Source organism: Aplidium turbinatum, chromosome 6 (genome assembly GCF_918807975.1).
Source record: "Aplidium turbinatum chromosome 6, kaAplTurb1.1, whole genome shotgun sequence".
NCBI classification, from domain to species: domain Eukaryota; kingdom Metazoa; phylum Chordata; class Ascidiacea; order Aplousobranchia; family Polyclinidae; genus Aplidium; species Aplidium turbinatum.
The window spans coordinates 22,589,034-22,606,370 of NC_137477.1; the positions used below are offsets into that span (position 1 = coordinate 22,589,034).

Sequence of the window (17,337 nt, forward strand, 5' to 3'; positions counted from 1 at the left end):
TTTTGTTTTGGATATGGACAACTTTGTCTGACGCAAATAAATAATAATAATTAACTTACAACAATTCTATGTAGACTATGCTGTTGCCTAGTCTTGATGGCTGCCATGTCATCTGATTGTTTTCATCGTTCTGAATACTTTCAATTCTTCTAACTTGTAACACTACCGTACCATTGTATGTAAACGTGTAACAGTAGATAGCCTATTTAGTGAGAGTTTCAACTAACGATATCCAAAGTGGCACTCTGTGACCTTTGTGCATTTGCAGGTTGTGTATCATTTCGTTGTTTTGTTTTGGATATGGACCGCTTTGTCTGACGCAAATACATAATAGGCTAATAAATATTAGGTGTTGTTAAAAGAAGTAAAAGTTTCTTCGGCATTTTTCGGAAATAAAGCTAAGTCTCTATGTTTTCTTGTTGCTAATTCCTGGCTGAGATGTTTGGTATTGGCAAAACTTGCACTTTTAATGCAATTTTGTTTAAAATTAGGCACTTTTTTTTAGACTGATAGCATCATTCTCAATATCGTAACGTCACACGCGTGCCAAAGGGGGGTTGTAACCCCCAAACCCCCCCCCCATTTGGCTACGCCACTGGTCGTAACAAAGCAATCAAAATGTTTTATAAATTAAATAAAATGTTACCACAATAGCTTAACGATTGAGTCGTAGCGTAGCCTAAAGATTTGAGTAGGCTACAAGACGTAGTCCGGGAACATCGTGAATCTGGGGTGGTAAAAGGATAGACCCTCGGCTCGGCCCCAGAGGCTCACACGACGACGACGTCATATTTTAAACTGATTGTCCTGCTTTATAATAATAATCGTGTTTTTATTTGCATCCATTGCGATAACATACAGTGCACTGCGATCACAGATGCGATACAACAGACGACAGGAAGCAGCAAAAGTGACATAGTCTTCAAGTCAGCTGGTCCCCTTATTTTGGCTTGCCATTAGGCCTAAGTGTCTTTACCGAGACACAGCCGCGTCCTTTCGAACGCCAAATATCCGAGAGACGTTCTCATCACTCGGATATCTGGTATCATGCACCCTATAACGTCCGAGTTTTGTCGCTACTACCTTTTTCTAGATCTCTGCTATGTTTGTCATATACTGTTTTTTCGTTGTGATTGTTAGAATTAAAAACAAACTAAACCGCCACAAAAACGCGTAGCCTAACGATTGAGTCACTTCGGGTGAGAATTTAGTTTAAAAAAAGGATTACGTTGTGATCGTTAGAATTAAAAACAAACTAAACCGCCACAAAAATGCGTAGCCTAACGATTGAGTCACTTCGGGTGAGAATTTAGTTTAAAAAAAGGATTACCTCTTGGAGGTATCGAACTCATATCCTGGGAGTTCAAACCAGACGATAACCGCACGCGCCACTGAATCACTTTTCAAAAGCAGTTGAATTTAGTTATATATCAGCATTTTTTTCAGCAACAGCGCGCATGCGCAGTAAAAGCGACGTAAAGATTAAAAAAACAGGCATGGAACGGCTGTATTTACGGCGCCGTAAACGTAGCCACTTCCTAACTAAAACGATATGGCAGTACGGTATTGGCAAAATCAAAAAATACAAGCCCAAGTTTCCAGTTGAGCGCGCTTTTTAAAAGATCACGTGATGTATCCTTTTTTTTGGGTAGGTAAAAAAATATCTCTGGTAAAGACATACCAATCGAAGACTCCAATCGAAGTACCTGTTGGTCACAGCGGTAAACCCGGGGACATAGTAAGTATCGGGACGCGAAGGCGATTTCAGGCGTTGTTGGGAGAAGGGCGATTGTAGCAAACAGCTATTTTTGCACAAATAGGTTGCTCGTAACCGTTCCACTGCATTTTAATGCGCAAAAAGCATAGGCCTACATGACTATTGTAGTTGAAAATATAATTTTATTGCAGTTTTGTAAACATTATATTATACGGTATTCATTATTATACAGTGTTAATATATACGCGCACTAGTCCAGCACAACATTGAATGCACTGAAGCACGTACAAGTCGTACATAGACTACTGTCATTGACACATTATAGTTACGCAATACGCATGTTACCTAACACTATTAACAGCTACACAGTAATGAAAACGATAACATCTATTTTCGTACGTTTCGTCAATCAATATAATTGACTTCTTCAAGAAGATACATCAGATGGTGTAACATGACAGACCACAATACCATGCAATAGTGACAATCAAGGAAGCAAGTAAGTGATAAGATTGATGATACAAGCAATTTGAACAACGTAATTAATGCTTCCAACACCTTGATCAAATTTACCCAAGTCAAATATTCTACAGTGTAAATATCTACTTTATATATATCGCCATTTAGATTACACTATGTTTCGTAATATAGACAAGTAGACGTAAATATACAACAGCAACTTCACCAATACTCACTTCATACGATTGGTTGTAAATAAATGTGAAGTAAGCATATAATAAACATTACAGTACAATACCAAGCAAGCTTGAAAAAATTGTTCAGGTGTTAATGAGAGTAGCAACTCTATTGGCTGTGAACTGTGAGGTATAACAAATAAGAATAAAGTAGCAATAAAAACGTGTAAACAAAACATAACTAACTTTTGTGTGTGCTTTTTAAAGTAAGTTTTCGAATCTTTCGATTAGTCACCATTGTGGAAGGTGCAATCTCCTGGGCATTAAATTGTTTCAGTTCATTTTTAGCGAAACAGTTAAATGCAGTGCACACAATTAAGTTAACGTCGGAATGTCCATTATCACACTTTTGCTGAACTAAATCGCCAATACCACGAGACTCTTCGACATTCAAGATTGAAGAAGTAAAAATAAAACGCTAATTCAACAAACTAAATAGTTTCGACTTAGCCAAGTCATCACACAATATAGCAGTGTAATATTGAACAGCCAGCGCTGTCACTGCAAAGCAGTATTCTGTGGGAGCGGATAAACCACCACGGTCAGCTATTGCAAAAAGATGTGCACGATAATGTGGTACCGACTCAAGGAGACTCGGCCCATCAACATTTTTTACCAATAACATCTTACAAGCACTCGAGAGATACTGTGGCCAATGTATCCGCTCACAAAATACGTCACATTAGCATCAGCATCGGAGAGGACATTCACATTAACTGCAGAAAAAAATTAGTAAACCATCAAACATCTGTAAACGGAAAAGTTGACATCGAAACGTCAAAGCCGAGTGGAAAAGCATCAAGGGTTGTGAGGTTACCTGCTGCAAGAAGCTCATGTTGCTGCAACAAACTAAGAGTGCGAATTTTTTTTCAGCTTTCAGAACTTGTTTTACAAACATGAAAAAATTACCACCATTGGCTTGCTGATACCACCCAAACCGTCCTTCTATTGAATTGGACAAACATTTTCCAGTGAGAACATAGGTGAAATGATGGTTGGTTATCAATGTTGCGCCAACTCCGGAACCGCACCCATGGTCTAAATGCATGCAGTATATGTCTGTGAAGTGAGCCCAGAAAGGTTTCTTTTTTTCCAAAGTATAAATAGATCTCTAGCTTTTCCCAAGAAGGTCAAACTCGGTTGTTGTTTGATTCCATCAGCTTCAATTGGAGAACACATCTCATCTCTTTTTCGAAAATCTGAAAAAATGCAGTGCACATTAGTAATTTCTGAGTAGTGTACTACTGTACACCCATTGGTACACAACATACAGTTTAGACCAACGAGATATAACACAATGAGTGGAAACTCCTCTTTTTGCTCCGTTTTACGTGTCGGCCGTCACGCTTCACTACAGACACTTGCGCAGTAGATTAAACGGACATCACAAGAGTTTTAGATGGGATGTTCCTTCGATTTTATGTGCGTTGAGCTATCTCACCGCCTAAGATGCTTGGCTAATTAGTAATATAGTTTTGTACCATGGGTAAGGTGCTATCCACATGTTAGGCTATTTTCAACCTATTATTTAACATTATGTTATTGTCAGAAGCCTAAAATTAAACTCTAGTGCAGCCCTAAAGTTAACCCAGCCAGGCTACTGTTAGCCTGTCAGCAACTTAATCAATTTTGAAGGACCTGAATTTCTAATAAGCCGTCTACACTAGCGTCGTAAGTCTTACAATGTTTTTAAAACCTTAGGCTATAGTCTTGCACTGTTGCTAGTTGAATCGTGAAATAATAATAATAATAATAATGATAGCATTTATATCCCGCTCAGATTAATGAATGATTGATATCAGAGCGGCTCTCAATTTAATGTTTAAAGTCTGGTCTACATACATAAAACTAGGCTCACTGGTTTGAAAATGCCAACCACAAGAAGCTTACCAGAAGTTTGGCTACCTGGGAAGCCTACACGGGAACTTTTGGGTTCTGGTCTCCCCACGAATGGTGCTATACTACGCAAGTTCATGTTTCACCACCGGGATGAAGGATTGACAATTGCTGTATACGGTACAACTAGTATAAATCTTAAACCACCACCACTTGAGAAAATTTTTGAAGAGCTCAGAAATTGTAGAGCTTTTTTACATTACGGGACATGAAGTAAAACAAAGTAAAACACAAAACAAAGAAGAACAAAAAAACGAATTAAATTATTTACGTGTCACAAAAATTTTGGGGCTACACTAGTGATCACTTGAAGCAAGCTAACTGGGCTAATAGAAGATATAAAATCAAACAAAATTCGACTGAGTAAAGTTTGTTGCACAGTAGCCTTGATGTAAAATCACTGGTATTGCCCACAACACTAATTCGGCGCTCGCTAAAAGCGGCCACTCCATAAAAAGTACCTTATAAAAATGACGTTCCATGAAAAAAACCGTAGTCTAAAGCAATGGGAAGGCGTAGCACTACAACATAAAGTACTTTCATTTACATTTTATTGTAAAACAACGAGCAATATTCCGTACATTAGTGTCTTTACTGTAACGCTTTACGCAGACTGATGTTGTTTTTCTGAACTGTTTATATCAATCTCCTTAAACACAGTCTGCATTGTATTACAAAAGCTGAAATGTTTTCGAAAATCCACTTCCAGCCTCAGCAAAATTTTCATCAGAGTAGGACTTGGCTTCAGTAATGTTCCGTATTCGTCGTTTTGTAGTGTGTCAATCATAGATGAACCCGCTGTGCAACTGGTGTCACTTTCTAGTTTAGACAAAATGCCTTGTTGTTCATCTGTGGCTCTGCGCTTCAATTTTCGTAACACGTATCCCCCAATATATTCTATTATGTGTATTTCATCAGTTGTAAGCACCGTATTAGTCGTTTGTTGTTGTTGTGAAACTTTGCTATTTTCATCTCTGAAATGTAAATTTCAAAACGTTAATGTTTGTGTATTGAACATAGATGCTGGCAAGCAGTGGCGGCTCGTGCCATGGGGCTGCAGGGCTGCAGCCCCCCCTGAAAGAAAGAGAAAAAAGGGAAGATATGTTTTCCTCTGTGTTTGTCCAACCCGATTACTTTTTTCACTTATGGATTGCGGATTGAAAATTAAAATATTTAAAAATTTGTTTGGAAACATGGCTTTGGGACAACATTCTTTGCAGCCCCAGATTTTGGATTTCAAGTGCTCTGATTGGCTAAAAAATATCCTTGAAGCTCCACCTCTTTTGGTATTTTACAGAATACATAACAGCAATTTTTGAATCTGTTGGGGCTGCATGGAAAACAGCCCCCCCCCCTAACCGAATAATTCTACAGACTTTTTAAAGTTAAGTTTTGTTTCGCAGAGTAGCGATGAGACATGACTGTAAATGTGATAGCTGTAGGATTAGGGTATTCAACAGGTTATAGGATGTACCGGTACTAGGGCAAGAAAACAACAGTGCTAGGACAAGAAACAATAGTGCTAGGACAAGAAACAATAACTTACACTGGATCTCGAACCTCAATCGTCTTAGGCTACTGTGTGACTGTGATGTGCAGTCTGACCATAAAAAGAGCTCAACACCTGCTCTCCTGGGCCACATCGAAACCTGCTTTTGCCTGAGGATGGGTTTCTTTTATGTCCGGTTTTCTTTATCCATCCTATTATTGTTATTACAAAGTGGCTATTTTTACACACTTGTTGCCATAGTTACAATCAGGTGTTGCCAGAGTTAGGATTAAAGTTAGGTAGGGTTAATTAAGGTAAGGGTTAGAGTTAGGAATAAGGTTAGGGTTTTGATCTTTGCCCAGTTTTGATCTTTGCATGTGACTCCATGCTGCTGAGGGTTGGTATAGTATTTTCTAGGGCAAGGAACGATAATTGTTTCCACTCAGTGATCCGTCAGGAGTGATAGATAGTTAAGTTAGGTGCTTCACTAGTGTCTGCCCTCTAGGTCTAGTACCGGTATGCTGCAGAAGTGCATCTACATGAATGATTTATCTTCTGAATTAAACGGTCTTTCTGTTGGCTGCTGCATTGGCAACTCCTGTCTTCAATCATTTAATGTATGCTGAAGGCTTGTGTTGTTTTGCATCAAGTGTCAAGGGACTCCAGAAACTCATCAATGTTTGTCAAATGTATGTAGTTTCTCATGACATTATATTTAATTGCAACAAAACTGTTGGTGTTTTATATAAAGCCTAGATGTTGAAATTTGGCTATAATCCGATCATATATAATACGGTATTTAAATAAAAATCGTATCTGCTTTGAGACCCTTGAAATATATTGGAGTAATAATTAACGCTTCTACCTGATGATAAAGACATGAAACGACAATTACGGTCATTGTATTGTTCTGAAAACATGTTAAAAGCAAGGTTTTCCAAACGTTTGATTGCTGTTAAAAATGTGTTGTTTCGTTCCTATTGTATGCCTTTATATGCCTGTCAACTATGGTGTAACTATCTTCTATCCAGTAGTAATCGCTTACGTGTTGGATACAATAATTGTTACAGAATGTTGTTTAATCTGCAGAGACGATGCAGCATCACCTCTGCATTCGTTGATAACAATATCACCATTTTTCAAGCTTTCATTTGTAAAAAATTATATCAGTTTGTAACCCGCTGTAACTTGTCTTCCAACCAATGGATATATGAACTAATGCGAACAGACTGTTACACTCAATCTTTGTATTTGGTACATTACGACTCAGCTCTTCGGAGTTGAGTATCTGCTTTGTTTCTACTTTCATCTTGAGTCTGATGCAAATAAATAAAAAAAAAATATCATATATATATGGATACTCTTATTTTGACTCTGAATCTACCTTCATTTAAAAAAATTGACAATGATTTCATTTGTCTTAACAGGTTTATGCTATAATAATTTACACTTTAATTGGAACATTTTGCAATTTATATACAATGGATAATTCTGTAATGTCATTGAAAAAAATTAGGTTTTCCCAGTTGTCTCTGCAAGAAAAACTTAGCATCAAAGCACATGGAAGACCCACTCCAAACCTTGACATTTCCCAATCATCCACCAGTAGAGGTAACCCTTATGCAAGGAAGTTTAACAGAAATGTGTATGATGATCATGACTGGCTGTGTGGCTGCAACAGTGAAAATGCTTTCTTTTGCTTTCCCTGTTTACTGTTTGGTGGAGATCAAGAACATTCCTGGACCAAAGTAGGTGTGAAAGACCTGAAACATCTCAGTAGAAAGACAGAGAAGCATAGTAGATCAACTTTCCACATGAACAATACTTTGAGTCTTTCAGTGCTTGGCAGAGTTAATATTGCTACACTTATAGATTCTGGATATCAACTCTCCATTACTAAACATAATGAAGAAGTAACGAAGAACAGAACAGTATTGTCAAAGATTATAGATTGTATATATAAAATTTTGTGGCAGATTTGAATTGCCATTAAGGGGACATGATGAAAGTCAAGGCTCAAAAAATCCTGGTGTGTTCATGGGGTTAATTGATTTTGCTTCTAATCTTGACTCACGCTTCCAAAATCATTTTAATTCTGCAAAGGTATTCAAAGGTACATCCAAAACTATTCAAAATGAGCTTTTGGAAACGATTCTTGAGCTTTGCAAAAGCAAAATTAAAGAAGAAATATCACAGTCTGAATTTGTAGCAATCATGTGTGATGAAACTACTGACATCTCAGAGAAGACACAGATGGTGATTGTACTACGGTATGAAAGTCATGGGAAGCCTGTTGAAAGATTTTGGGGTTTTTTTAATCCTGCTAACCAGACAGCAGAAGCTCTGTCTTCAATCCTATTTCAGGAACTTAAAGTTTTGCTTGGGAGCAATACATCCAAACTTGTAGCACAAACTTATGATGGTGCTGCTGCTATGAGTGGTGCAAGAAATGGTGTGCAATCAAGAATCAAGCAAGTATATAGCAATGCACACTTTGTCCATTGTTATGCACACCAGCTAAACTTGGTTATACAAAAAGCCACTTCGCAGAATACCAGTGTCAGAGTCTTTTTTAACAGTCTTTCGGGATTCGGGAATCCCAAGTTTTTTCTCCAAATCTCCTCAAAGAATGGCTGCTTTGGACCAAGTTGCTCAAAGGCGTATTCCTCGCCCATCAGCAACACGATGGAATTTTAAAAGCAGGACGGTGAATGCTGTATCGGAGGTAAAAGACGCACTTATAGAATGCTGCTCAACTTTGGAACAAAGCAACTCTTCGGTGACTGGCTTTGCTGCTGCTGGTATAAAACGAATGCTCATAGATCCAAAATTTGTGTTTTGGTTAGATTTCTTTTCGAAAATCATGCCTCATGTTGACATACTGTTTGCTCAGCTGCAGTCTGTGGAGCTTGAGTCATTCAAAGTGCAGTGCTCTCTGGGTAATTTTCTGTCAGCAATACAAAGAATAAGGGAAGGCATTGCTGCAGACAATGAGTCACCTTCACCCACACGGAGAATGCCTGAATCCCAAATCATTGATGCTAAAGAAGTATGTGATGTTGTCTTAATGCAGTGTCAAGAAAGGTTCAAGTTCACCAATCATCTTGAAGCAAGCACTTTATTTAATTTGAAAAATGCTTCACAATATGCAAGACAGTTTCCAGAAAAAGCTTTAGAAAAATGTTGTGAAGCATACCCTATGTTAATCAAAGACAAGCTCAAACCGGAGCTGTCTGTTCTCTATTCTAGAAATGACATGCATTCAGTGAGTGGACTTGTGCAGCTGCTTTCGTTGCTAAACCTGGAAGGAATGCAATCAACTTTTTCTGAAGTAATAAAGCTAGCTAAAATTCTACTTACCACTCCAATGTCAACAGCAGAACCAGAACGTTGCTTTTCATCACTGAAAAGGATTAAAACCTTTTCCCGCAGCACCATGTGTACTGAAAGACTTTCTGCATTAGCCATGGTGTCAATAGAAAATCGCTTAATAACTGAAACCAAAGATTTCAACGAGAGGGTAATTGACCATTTTGCCATGGCAAAAAGTCGCCGAATGGAATTCATCTATAAATAAAGGTCCGCTGTCCTTTATATGTGATGCTCAGTAATGTGTAGCAAAGAGTAAATGTGGCACCTATGGCTTGAGCGAGATCAATGGTTATAATTACAATATGTGTGTGTGTATTTGTTTGTTTTTGTAATGTTAGGTTCAGTCGTGTTCTCATTGCTTTAAGAATTGGCGCTCCAATTGTTTCTGGAATGAGGAGGCGACTGATTCTTAACTAATTCATCTACTTGTTTTAAAGTGTCAGGTTTGGTGGCCGTGCTTAACTATATTTATCGATGCATATACCGCAATATTAGATCCTTTCATGCACGTCTTAAACCATTAAGGTTTTGCCACCTTTTCCTTTTGTTGGTTTTGTTACTGTATTTCTTTTTTACAATATCATTTCTTTTGCATTCTGTCAAAGAAAAATAATTTGAATTGAACTGAATTATACTTGCCATCCAGTGGGCATTTATACTTGTGATAGAATTGAGATTTTGTCTTTGTCCTTCTGTATTGTGATACTTGCAGGGTTGCTAGCTGGCTTCAGCTGGCAAAAGATAATTTTTGTAGGAAAGAATAAAAAATGTTAACTTCCAAGCATTTTTAGTTCTGGAGCAGTGGGTGCATACATGCAGGGTGCTCCAAAAAAGATGTAGCTACGGTTATACTACATGTATACTGCAATATACTGTGTGTGTGCGAAGATTATGTACTTTGTAATGAGATCGTTTTTAACTGCAAAAAGTCGTTTGCTATGTATTTTCTAACTAATCACTTAAAGTTAAATTTAAATCCAATTTCACGGCTCAACGGAAGTCAAATCAAATCTGTAGATAGCGTCAGATACTTGGGTGTATTTCTTGACACGGCAATGTGTGATGACAAGGATATAAACCGACAAGTACGATTATTATACTGTTTTACCAATAAATTAAAATTTTACAAGAGCTCCAGTGAAGTTAAAAATGTTCTCTTCCGTTCATATTGTACCCCAATGTATGCATGTCACCATGGGAAAATTATCACCAACGTGAATTAATCGCTTGCGTGTTGCATTCAATAATGCATTTAGAATTATTCACCATTTGCCCAAACATTATAGCGTAGGCTACGTGAACATCAAGTCTTGTGTAACATTGTATGTCATATAACATTTGATGCATTACAACGGAAAAGGGCCTTTTTTTTGTTGGGTAATGTGAATCATCGTCAAACTCTATTGTTGATTCCCTGATAAGGTATGACTGCTATCGTAACTCAAACTACCTCCTTCATTATAATACCACTATGTAGGCTATGCCGTTACCTAGCCTTGATGGCTGCTATGGCACAGCAGTGATATCAACATTCATCGATTGATAAAGTTTAAATTTCTTTTTATAGTTGGGTGTTTGAACAGATTAAGTATGATATTTCATTTTGAATATTGATTTTTGTTTCGCATGTTTAATTTGTGTGATATGGATCGCATGATCTGAAATGGACGATTGATTAATAAATTTATTGCTTACTTCAGCGTCATTCCTGTGAATGTACTTCTGTTTGTCTTTTGTTTCTGTGTATTTTTTTGTGTGGATCGTATGTGGACAATCGTGTCCGATGCCGGCGATCGACAATAAATATTTGCAGACAACAAACTGAGCGAACTATTGAGAAAACGACGAAGTGCATAGAACATAGTTTGATTTGTATTTAGCACTGATTTTGAATATAAAAATTTGAAATATTAGTATTTTTCAAGCTCTACAGCAGCATTTTTGACTGTTATTCCACTCCCAAATTTCTTTTGAAAATGCTCTCAAAATGCACCAAATTAAATGTAATTGTAAAAAATTTTCTGGGGGAGGCCCCCCAGACCCCCCGCCGTGGGTGTCGCCTTCGGCGACACGCCCGCAAGGTTCGCCTGATATCGCCCTCCAACAATTCTTGGATATGCTGCCTTGCAGCCCCCCCAATTCAGGAGGCCACCAGCCGCCACTGCTGGCAAGAGTATTTAATGGTATACAAATCGTAAATTCGTGCTATTTTTTACGGTAATGTAGGCAAAGTTAAAATATGCATCTTGCCCCGTTTTATGCATCTTGAGTAAGTCTCATTTACTGGCTGGTATAGACAATTGCGTTATCTATTTGGCGACTTTATATGAAGTTTTTGGATATCGACCAATAAATACAGACTGAATTAAGACAAGTTTCGTACTTGAAGATAAGACGGAGAGATTGGGATTGGCTCAGTCAACAGCAATCCCACGAGATCACTGGATAAGCATATTAATCATTGAAGGCAGTTTCTGAAATCTGGCAGAACTGTCGTTCGTCGTACCAGACATGATTGAAATAAATGTAAATCACTGTTGATAAGCTACATTGGTTAAACAAGCTATAGCATCGGTATAGAATGAAAATGCCACTATATGTTTGGTTTTTACCTCAGAAACACATCACACAATTTTCTTGTTTGCTCCACTGCTTCCATACGTTGAAGTTTTCCGTGAAATAAACCTGGGATCACTTCAATTGCATCACAGCTAAACTTGTGAAAAAGTTCGCTCCCATTTGTGGTGGATTCGAATGCACGAATGTAATATTGAAGAGCTGCATCAGTGAAGTTATCAAGTGAACCACCAATTTGTAACCACATCTTCTGTACTGTTGATTCAGACACTAAAAAAATACAAAGTGTGAAATGAATAATACATGTAGTGGCGGATGTCCCGGTAGCACCTTTTGAAAGTGTACCACAATACGTTTCCTAAAAGGAAACTTGTCTACAAATTCCCAAATCAAAGACATCTTAACCAAAATAGAGGATTCAAACCAACGACCTCCAGTCTTCTGGCCAATAGCATACTCTCTACGCCATGTTGGTTGGTCGAAAACTCGATCTTAGTAACTATATTATTACTATCCTTTTCCCTAACCCTCTGATTGGTCCATTCCCTCTATACACCTATGTAATGGTACATTTTCAAAAGATGCGTCCCGGTAGCTTATGTTTCCATTATATATTGGTGTAATGACGCTATTCAGTAGAATCAGGGCTCCCGAGAGGGGGGTCAGGGGGACCAATGCCCCCTCTACAAACGAAAACGCGATATATGATGTCTTAGTTGCAACCTGAAGGGGGTATGGGGCTGGGCCTCCGTTTCAAGAAATTAGGGGCCTCATTTTGATATTTTGACGTCTGGAATGTGGTCTAACAATTTCCCCTTTTTATGTCGATTCGACGTAGGCAGGTGTTGAATAGATGCAATATTTGCGATATGTTTTAATTTGGCAGACTGGATATGCCTACCACAGCAATTGTTACACACAAGTGGCTGACTGCAGTCAGATTTTAACGTTGATCCGTCGTCGCCAGACGTAGAAACAATGTGTAAATGGACGATTCAGGCTATAAAGTTGTCTTGCCGGTCTACAGGCAGGTAATATGCGGAACTGTAGTACCATACCTTTTCTGGTGTTATTACATGTGTTTCCAGCGTGCTTTGACTTGACATGAAAACGCAATCCCCCGTTGGTTTTGTAAGTTTTCGGACATAAGTGACATCTGCAAAAATACCGGATAATATATCCAAACAATTTTATTCAGCTATCAACACACAACTGCACAATTTAATTAGAGGTGCGAGGTCCTTTGAAACGCTTTCTTACCCAAATTCACGTTGCACTGTAGACGCGCTCGTTGAAATGGGAATACTTTGAAATTCTTCATTTTCGATTATTTCCACAAGATACTCGACGGTTAAATTATCAGAACTGTTTTCCATTGCACTGTTATAAAAAGCCAAACTTCTTCTAGCCCTGTTGGTTGTTTATAGCTGGATAAGATAAACTTTGATAACCATATAGCCTACAGTCAGTCGTTTTGTATCGTATTTCGTAGACCTTTGCTACCCTATACTAATTTAATATTGTTGTTAGCAAGAGCCTATGTATTTACCCTGCTTATTGACCTGTAACATCCTGATTAACCTACTTCAAAATTTCACACAATAATCTGAAAAGACAAGCGGTAACGAAAATAAACTTTTAAACCACCTAACAATAATACTATGGTCGGAACAGTCCAATTGCTTCGTGGTATTCGCCGTCACTTTAGCCTTGCTTTAGTGCATTCTTAGCACGCCGTACACCCGTACGGTCGCAGTCTGTAGCCTTCCATGTGCAAACAGTGAACCATGAAACGAACGACGTAGAGAAACGAGAGAGATAAATGAGAAACACTAAGAGAAGAGTGAGTTTCCACTCATTGTGTTATTTCTCGTTGGTTTAGAGAGTTAGACCTACTATCCTCGCCAGAACGAACCTTTTTTGCCTCGAATCAAAGTCAGAAGACGGTGAATAAATGAGAAAAAAAACTTATTTGCTGGGCCGTAATGAGTACTGTTGTCACTCTACACAATTTCAACCTAACTAAATAAATTTAACAACCAAACTAAAGCCATTCTTTTGATCTTATTCTTACCTTTTGTAGGTGTTGTAACAGACTTGATTTTCCACACATTGCAATTAAATTTATGAAACAAGCAGCATCTTTTTTTCATTTCTTCATCTTTCGGAAATCAAAACATTGGTACTTTCACTACAGTCTTGCAAGACTTGTACCCACTTTTACAGCTTGTTACACAACACACAAACCCCATTTCACAAATATAGATTAATTACTAAAGCACTGAATTTATCACAATAAAACCTAAATGAAAGATCAGATTAAAACCTTGGATTGCTACTAAAATTTAACATATGTATATTATACTTTTGTATATAATTAACTTTCTGGACTACTAACAAGCTAGCCCTTTAGTTAGCCTATACTGATGTACGGTACTTCATATTATGGGTCTGCTACTATTCGGTGAGTCCGATTCGGTGAGTTCCTAACCTCTAACCGTAAAACGGCAATGATAATTAGGCTACGGTACCCGATAATTTAAAAAAAAAATTGAAAAAATCCCCCGTTAAGAGATCGGACTCACCGAATCGGACTCACCGAAACGGGCCATTCCGTCATATTATAGCATAGGCCTACAGCTAGCTATATCCGTACAGAGCCACTTTAGGGGGTAAAAATGTGTGCAATGTTAATGAAAGTGCCCAAATACCAAAACAGCCATCGACTGAGTTTAAGAATATATAGGCCCAGCACATAGTACAGCTACGGCTACTGTGAAACTGGCCAACTCTGCACTTTACGTTCACTCTGTCTGTTATGCAGTAGACTACTAAGACCTTCGTCCTTTAGAATAAAAAAATAACTATGGTCAGTATGATATTAATAAAGTATCATATTGTATTAGCTAGTATTAAGCAAACAAAGTATATATGGTATTCAAAACTGATGAGCAGAGCTGCATGTCAATTTTCTCTAAAACAAGGTCTTTCCATAATATATATTTCTTATTCCTAAACTGAAGAAATGTTTCTGTTTCATAAAGGAGTGATTGAAAGTTTTTAACATTTTTAATCAAGTAAACAATTCTTCAGGGGGACATGAAGTAGCAAAAAGTGTAGGCCTATTCAGTATGTTTACAGGTTTTTGCAATTTCTATTTTGGGCAGATGCACAAAGGTTTACAAATGATTTCATGTCTGTGGGTGCAAATATTGCTATCCTGTTATGGAGTTGTAGCCTACAAACAACAAATTAACATAGCCTACTTAATCAGATTGTGCTAGTTTTGTAGTTTCCCAAACATTGCTTAATTACATACATTTTTGTCAAAATTAGTAACTTTGTTGATGATAGAGCCCTGGGCAACTGCTTCACCTGCCTATGGCCTAGCACAATTTAATATGCACAAAGCTACATTGGATTAGTCAATGATACTAGTCAGTGTATGGATGGTGTGATGTATTGAAATTAACCCATACTCTTACTACTAGCTCTTGTTCTGACAAATTAACTCTTGAAAGCTCTCACTACAATGACAAGGCTACATATCCAATGTACCGTAGGCCCACAAACTAATCATTTGTATAAAAAGTATCCTTAGACCTCAGTCATGTTTTTAATACAAAAAATAAACCTTAATAATCTCAGAACTGCCTGTTTTGTTTGTTATTATTCCACTTTGCACAGAAAACAACACTGATCACACAAATTTGCTTCAATGGACAATACAAAATACCGTAATGTCTTATAAACCTAGTCTAAATCCACTTGCAAAGTATTTAAATGTGTATTTGCAGATAGCCTACAGAAAACCAGCATGCAAAAGACGTTCATTAGCCTTTCTGTCCCTATTGCACAACTAAACTTTATTAGCCTACTAACTAGTCTTCAACGTGCAGCCCAACCACCAACAACCCTGCTTAAACTTTGAATACTTGCCAAACAGTGACACTACTGTGCGCAGAAGTGCTCTCGCGAGGTCACGTGAATTTCGTATCCCGAAGCTCACTATATCCCCGGGTAAACCATAATCTCTTCGTGGGAAAATTGTAACATAAGATTCCGGATCCGTTCGTCTGTATGTAATGACCGAAAAAGAAACACTCCTTTGAAATGTCTATTCAAAAAGTGTATTTCTGTAAAATTAGCCCGCGGCTATCGAAAATTAGGTGCAACGCAATACACCACTAAAAACTTCTCACTACAACAAACTACTTAGATAAAAGATGGAAGTTTTGTCGAGCTAGCAGCACTAAGCGAAACAGTTAAATTTGCGACCAACTTCCAAGTAACAATTTTACGAATGGTCAGAATACATTTCAATATCTCAAACTCACGTACGCAGTTATGTGACGCAATAATGAAAGGAATTGTGAAGCAATTCAAACAGGTGTTCAAAGGTGATGATGCAATGTTTCATCAGGTCTTACGAACGATGGTGCAATATTTGGACATTTTCTAGCAATTTCCATGACGTAAGATGCCAGCTAGGTTAAGTAGACCATAACGGTTTTATATGACGTTTGATTTGGTGAACAAAATTGTCGGGAACATAGCGGCCCCTAGTTATGACAGTCTAACATGGCATAACTAAAAAAGAATTGACGACAATTGTGAGCCAATGAATAAAAACACATGATACACAAATTGTTTGAATCACTCACGTTTAAGTTAATACGCAAATACCAAGGGCATGCAAAGAATGAACAACAATACGAATAATACACGACGATACATGAAATTGGTACCATAGGTAGGCCTACACGCTAAAATGACGCTATATACAATGGTTGCGATAATAACCGACTGTTCTGGGCTCAGACAAGTGTCGGCCACCGCAGACAAAACCAGACTCAAACCCTAACACTTAGGTGTTCTTTACGGAGGCGAGGCACGAAATATCCCTCAACACGTAGTCTACTTTCACTTTCCCCGTACTCTCATCATAGTTGCAGACGGCAACTTTAGCTCTACGAACCACAGGCTTCCCTTTCCTAATATGTGGAACTACCTCATGCACCCTCCCAAGTTGATACTTCACACGTTTACTAATGTCTTGGAGAGAACCCACCACTACAAGTTGACCAGGCTCCAAATTCTCGGCCATTTTTAACCATTTTTTCCGGCCCTGAAGACCTGGCAAGTAAAAATCGATCCATTTGTTCCAAAACTGCTGAGAAAGTGACAAATTGAACCGATAATCCCTTCTTAGTTGGTCACGATCATGTGGCTGCCCAACAGCACAGTATGGGTCTAAGTATGAGGTCAAAAGTGAGGCAGGGGTGATGACAATAAAATCCCTAGGGTCGTCACTCAAAGGTACCAAAGGGCGTTCATTCACGATCCGAACAGCACTGCCTGTGTACGTAAGCAGTTCAATAAAATTGGGCTTACGTATTGAAGTGTCCAAAATGTGAAAAAAGTACTTGGTCATATCGGCCACGAAACCAAATCTACCAAGCCGAAATCTAGCCAAGACATCTACCAGAGGGTTTAACAAGTCAGGACCCGAAAACATTACATCATTAACACAAGTTCCTCGAAATTCAGACTTGCCATCGTAAACAATACGCTTTTTTAATTGCAACGTC

The 17,337-nt window shown here is 38.1% G+C and overlaps 1 protein-coding gene across 1 annotated transcript; it reads right to left on the minus strand.

Annotated features, from left to right (window-relative positions):
• Positions 1 to 11,819: 11,819 nt before the first annotated feature.
• On the minus strand, positions 11,820 to 13,939 carry LOC145771616 (uncharacterized). Its single transcript, XM_082583331.1, has 3 exons — positions 13,821 to 13,939; positions 12,805 to 12,902; positions 11,820 to 12,016 (listed from the first exon to the last, which is right to left on the minus strand). The coding sequence occupies exons 1-3, from the start codon at positions 13,897 to 13,899 to the stop codon at positions 11,861 to 11,863; spliced, it is 333 nt and encodes a 110-aa protein (XP_082439457.1). The 5' UTR covers positions 13,900 to 13,939; the 3' UTR covers positions 11,820 to 11,860.
• Between the last annotated feature and the right edge of the window lie 3,398 nt (positions 13,940 to 17,337).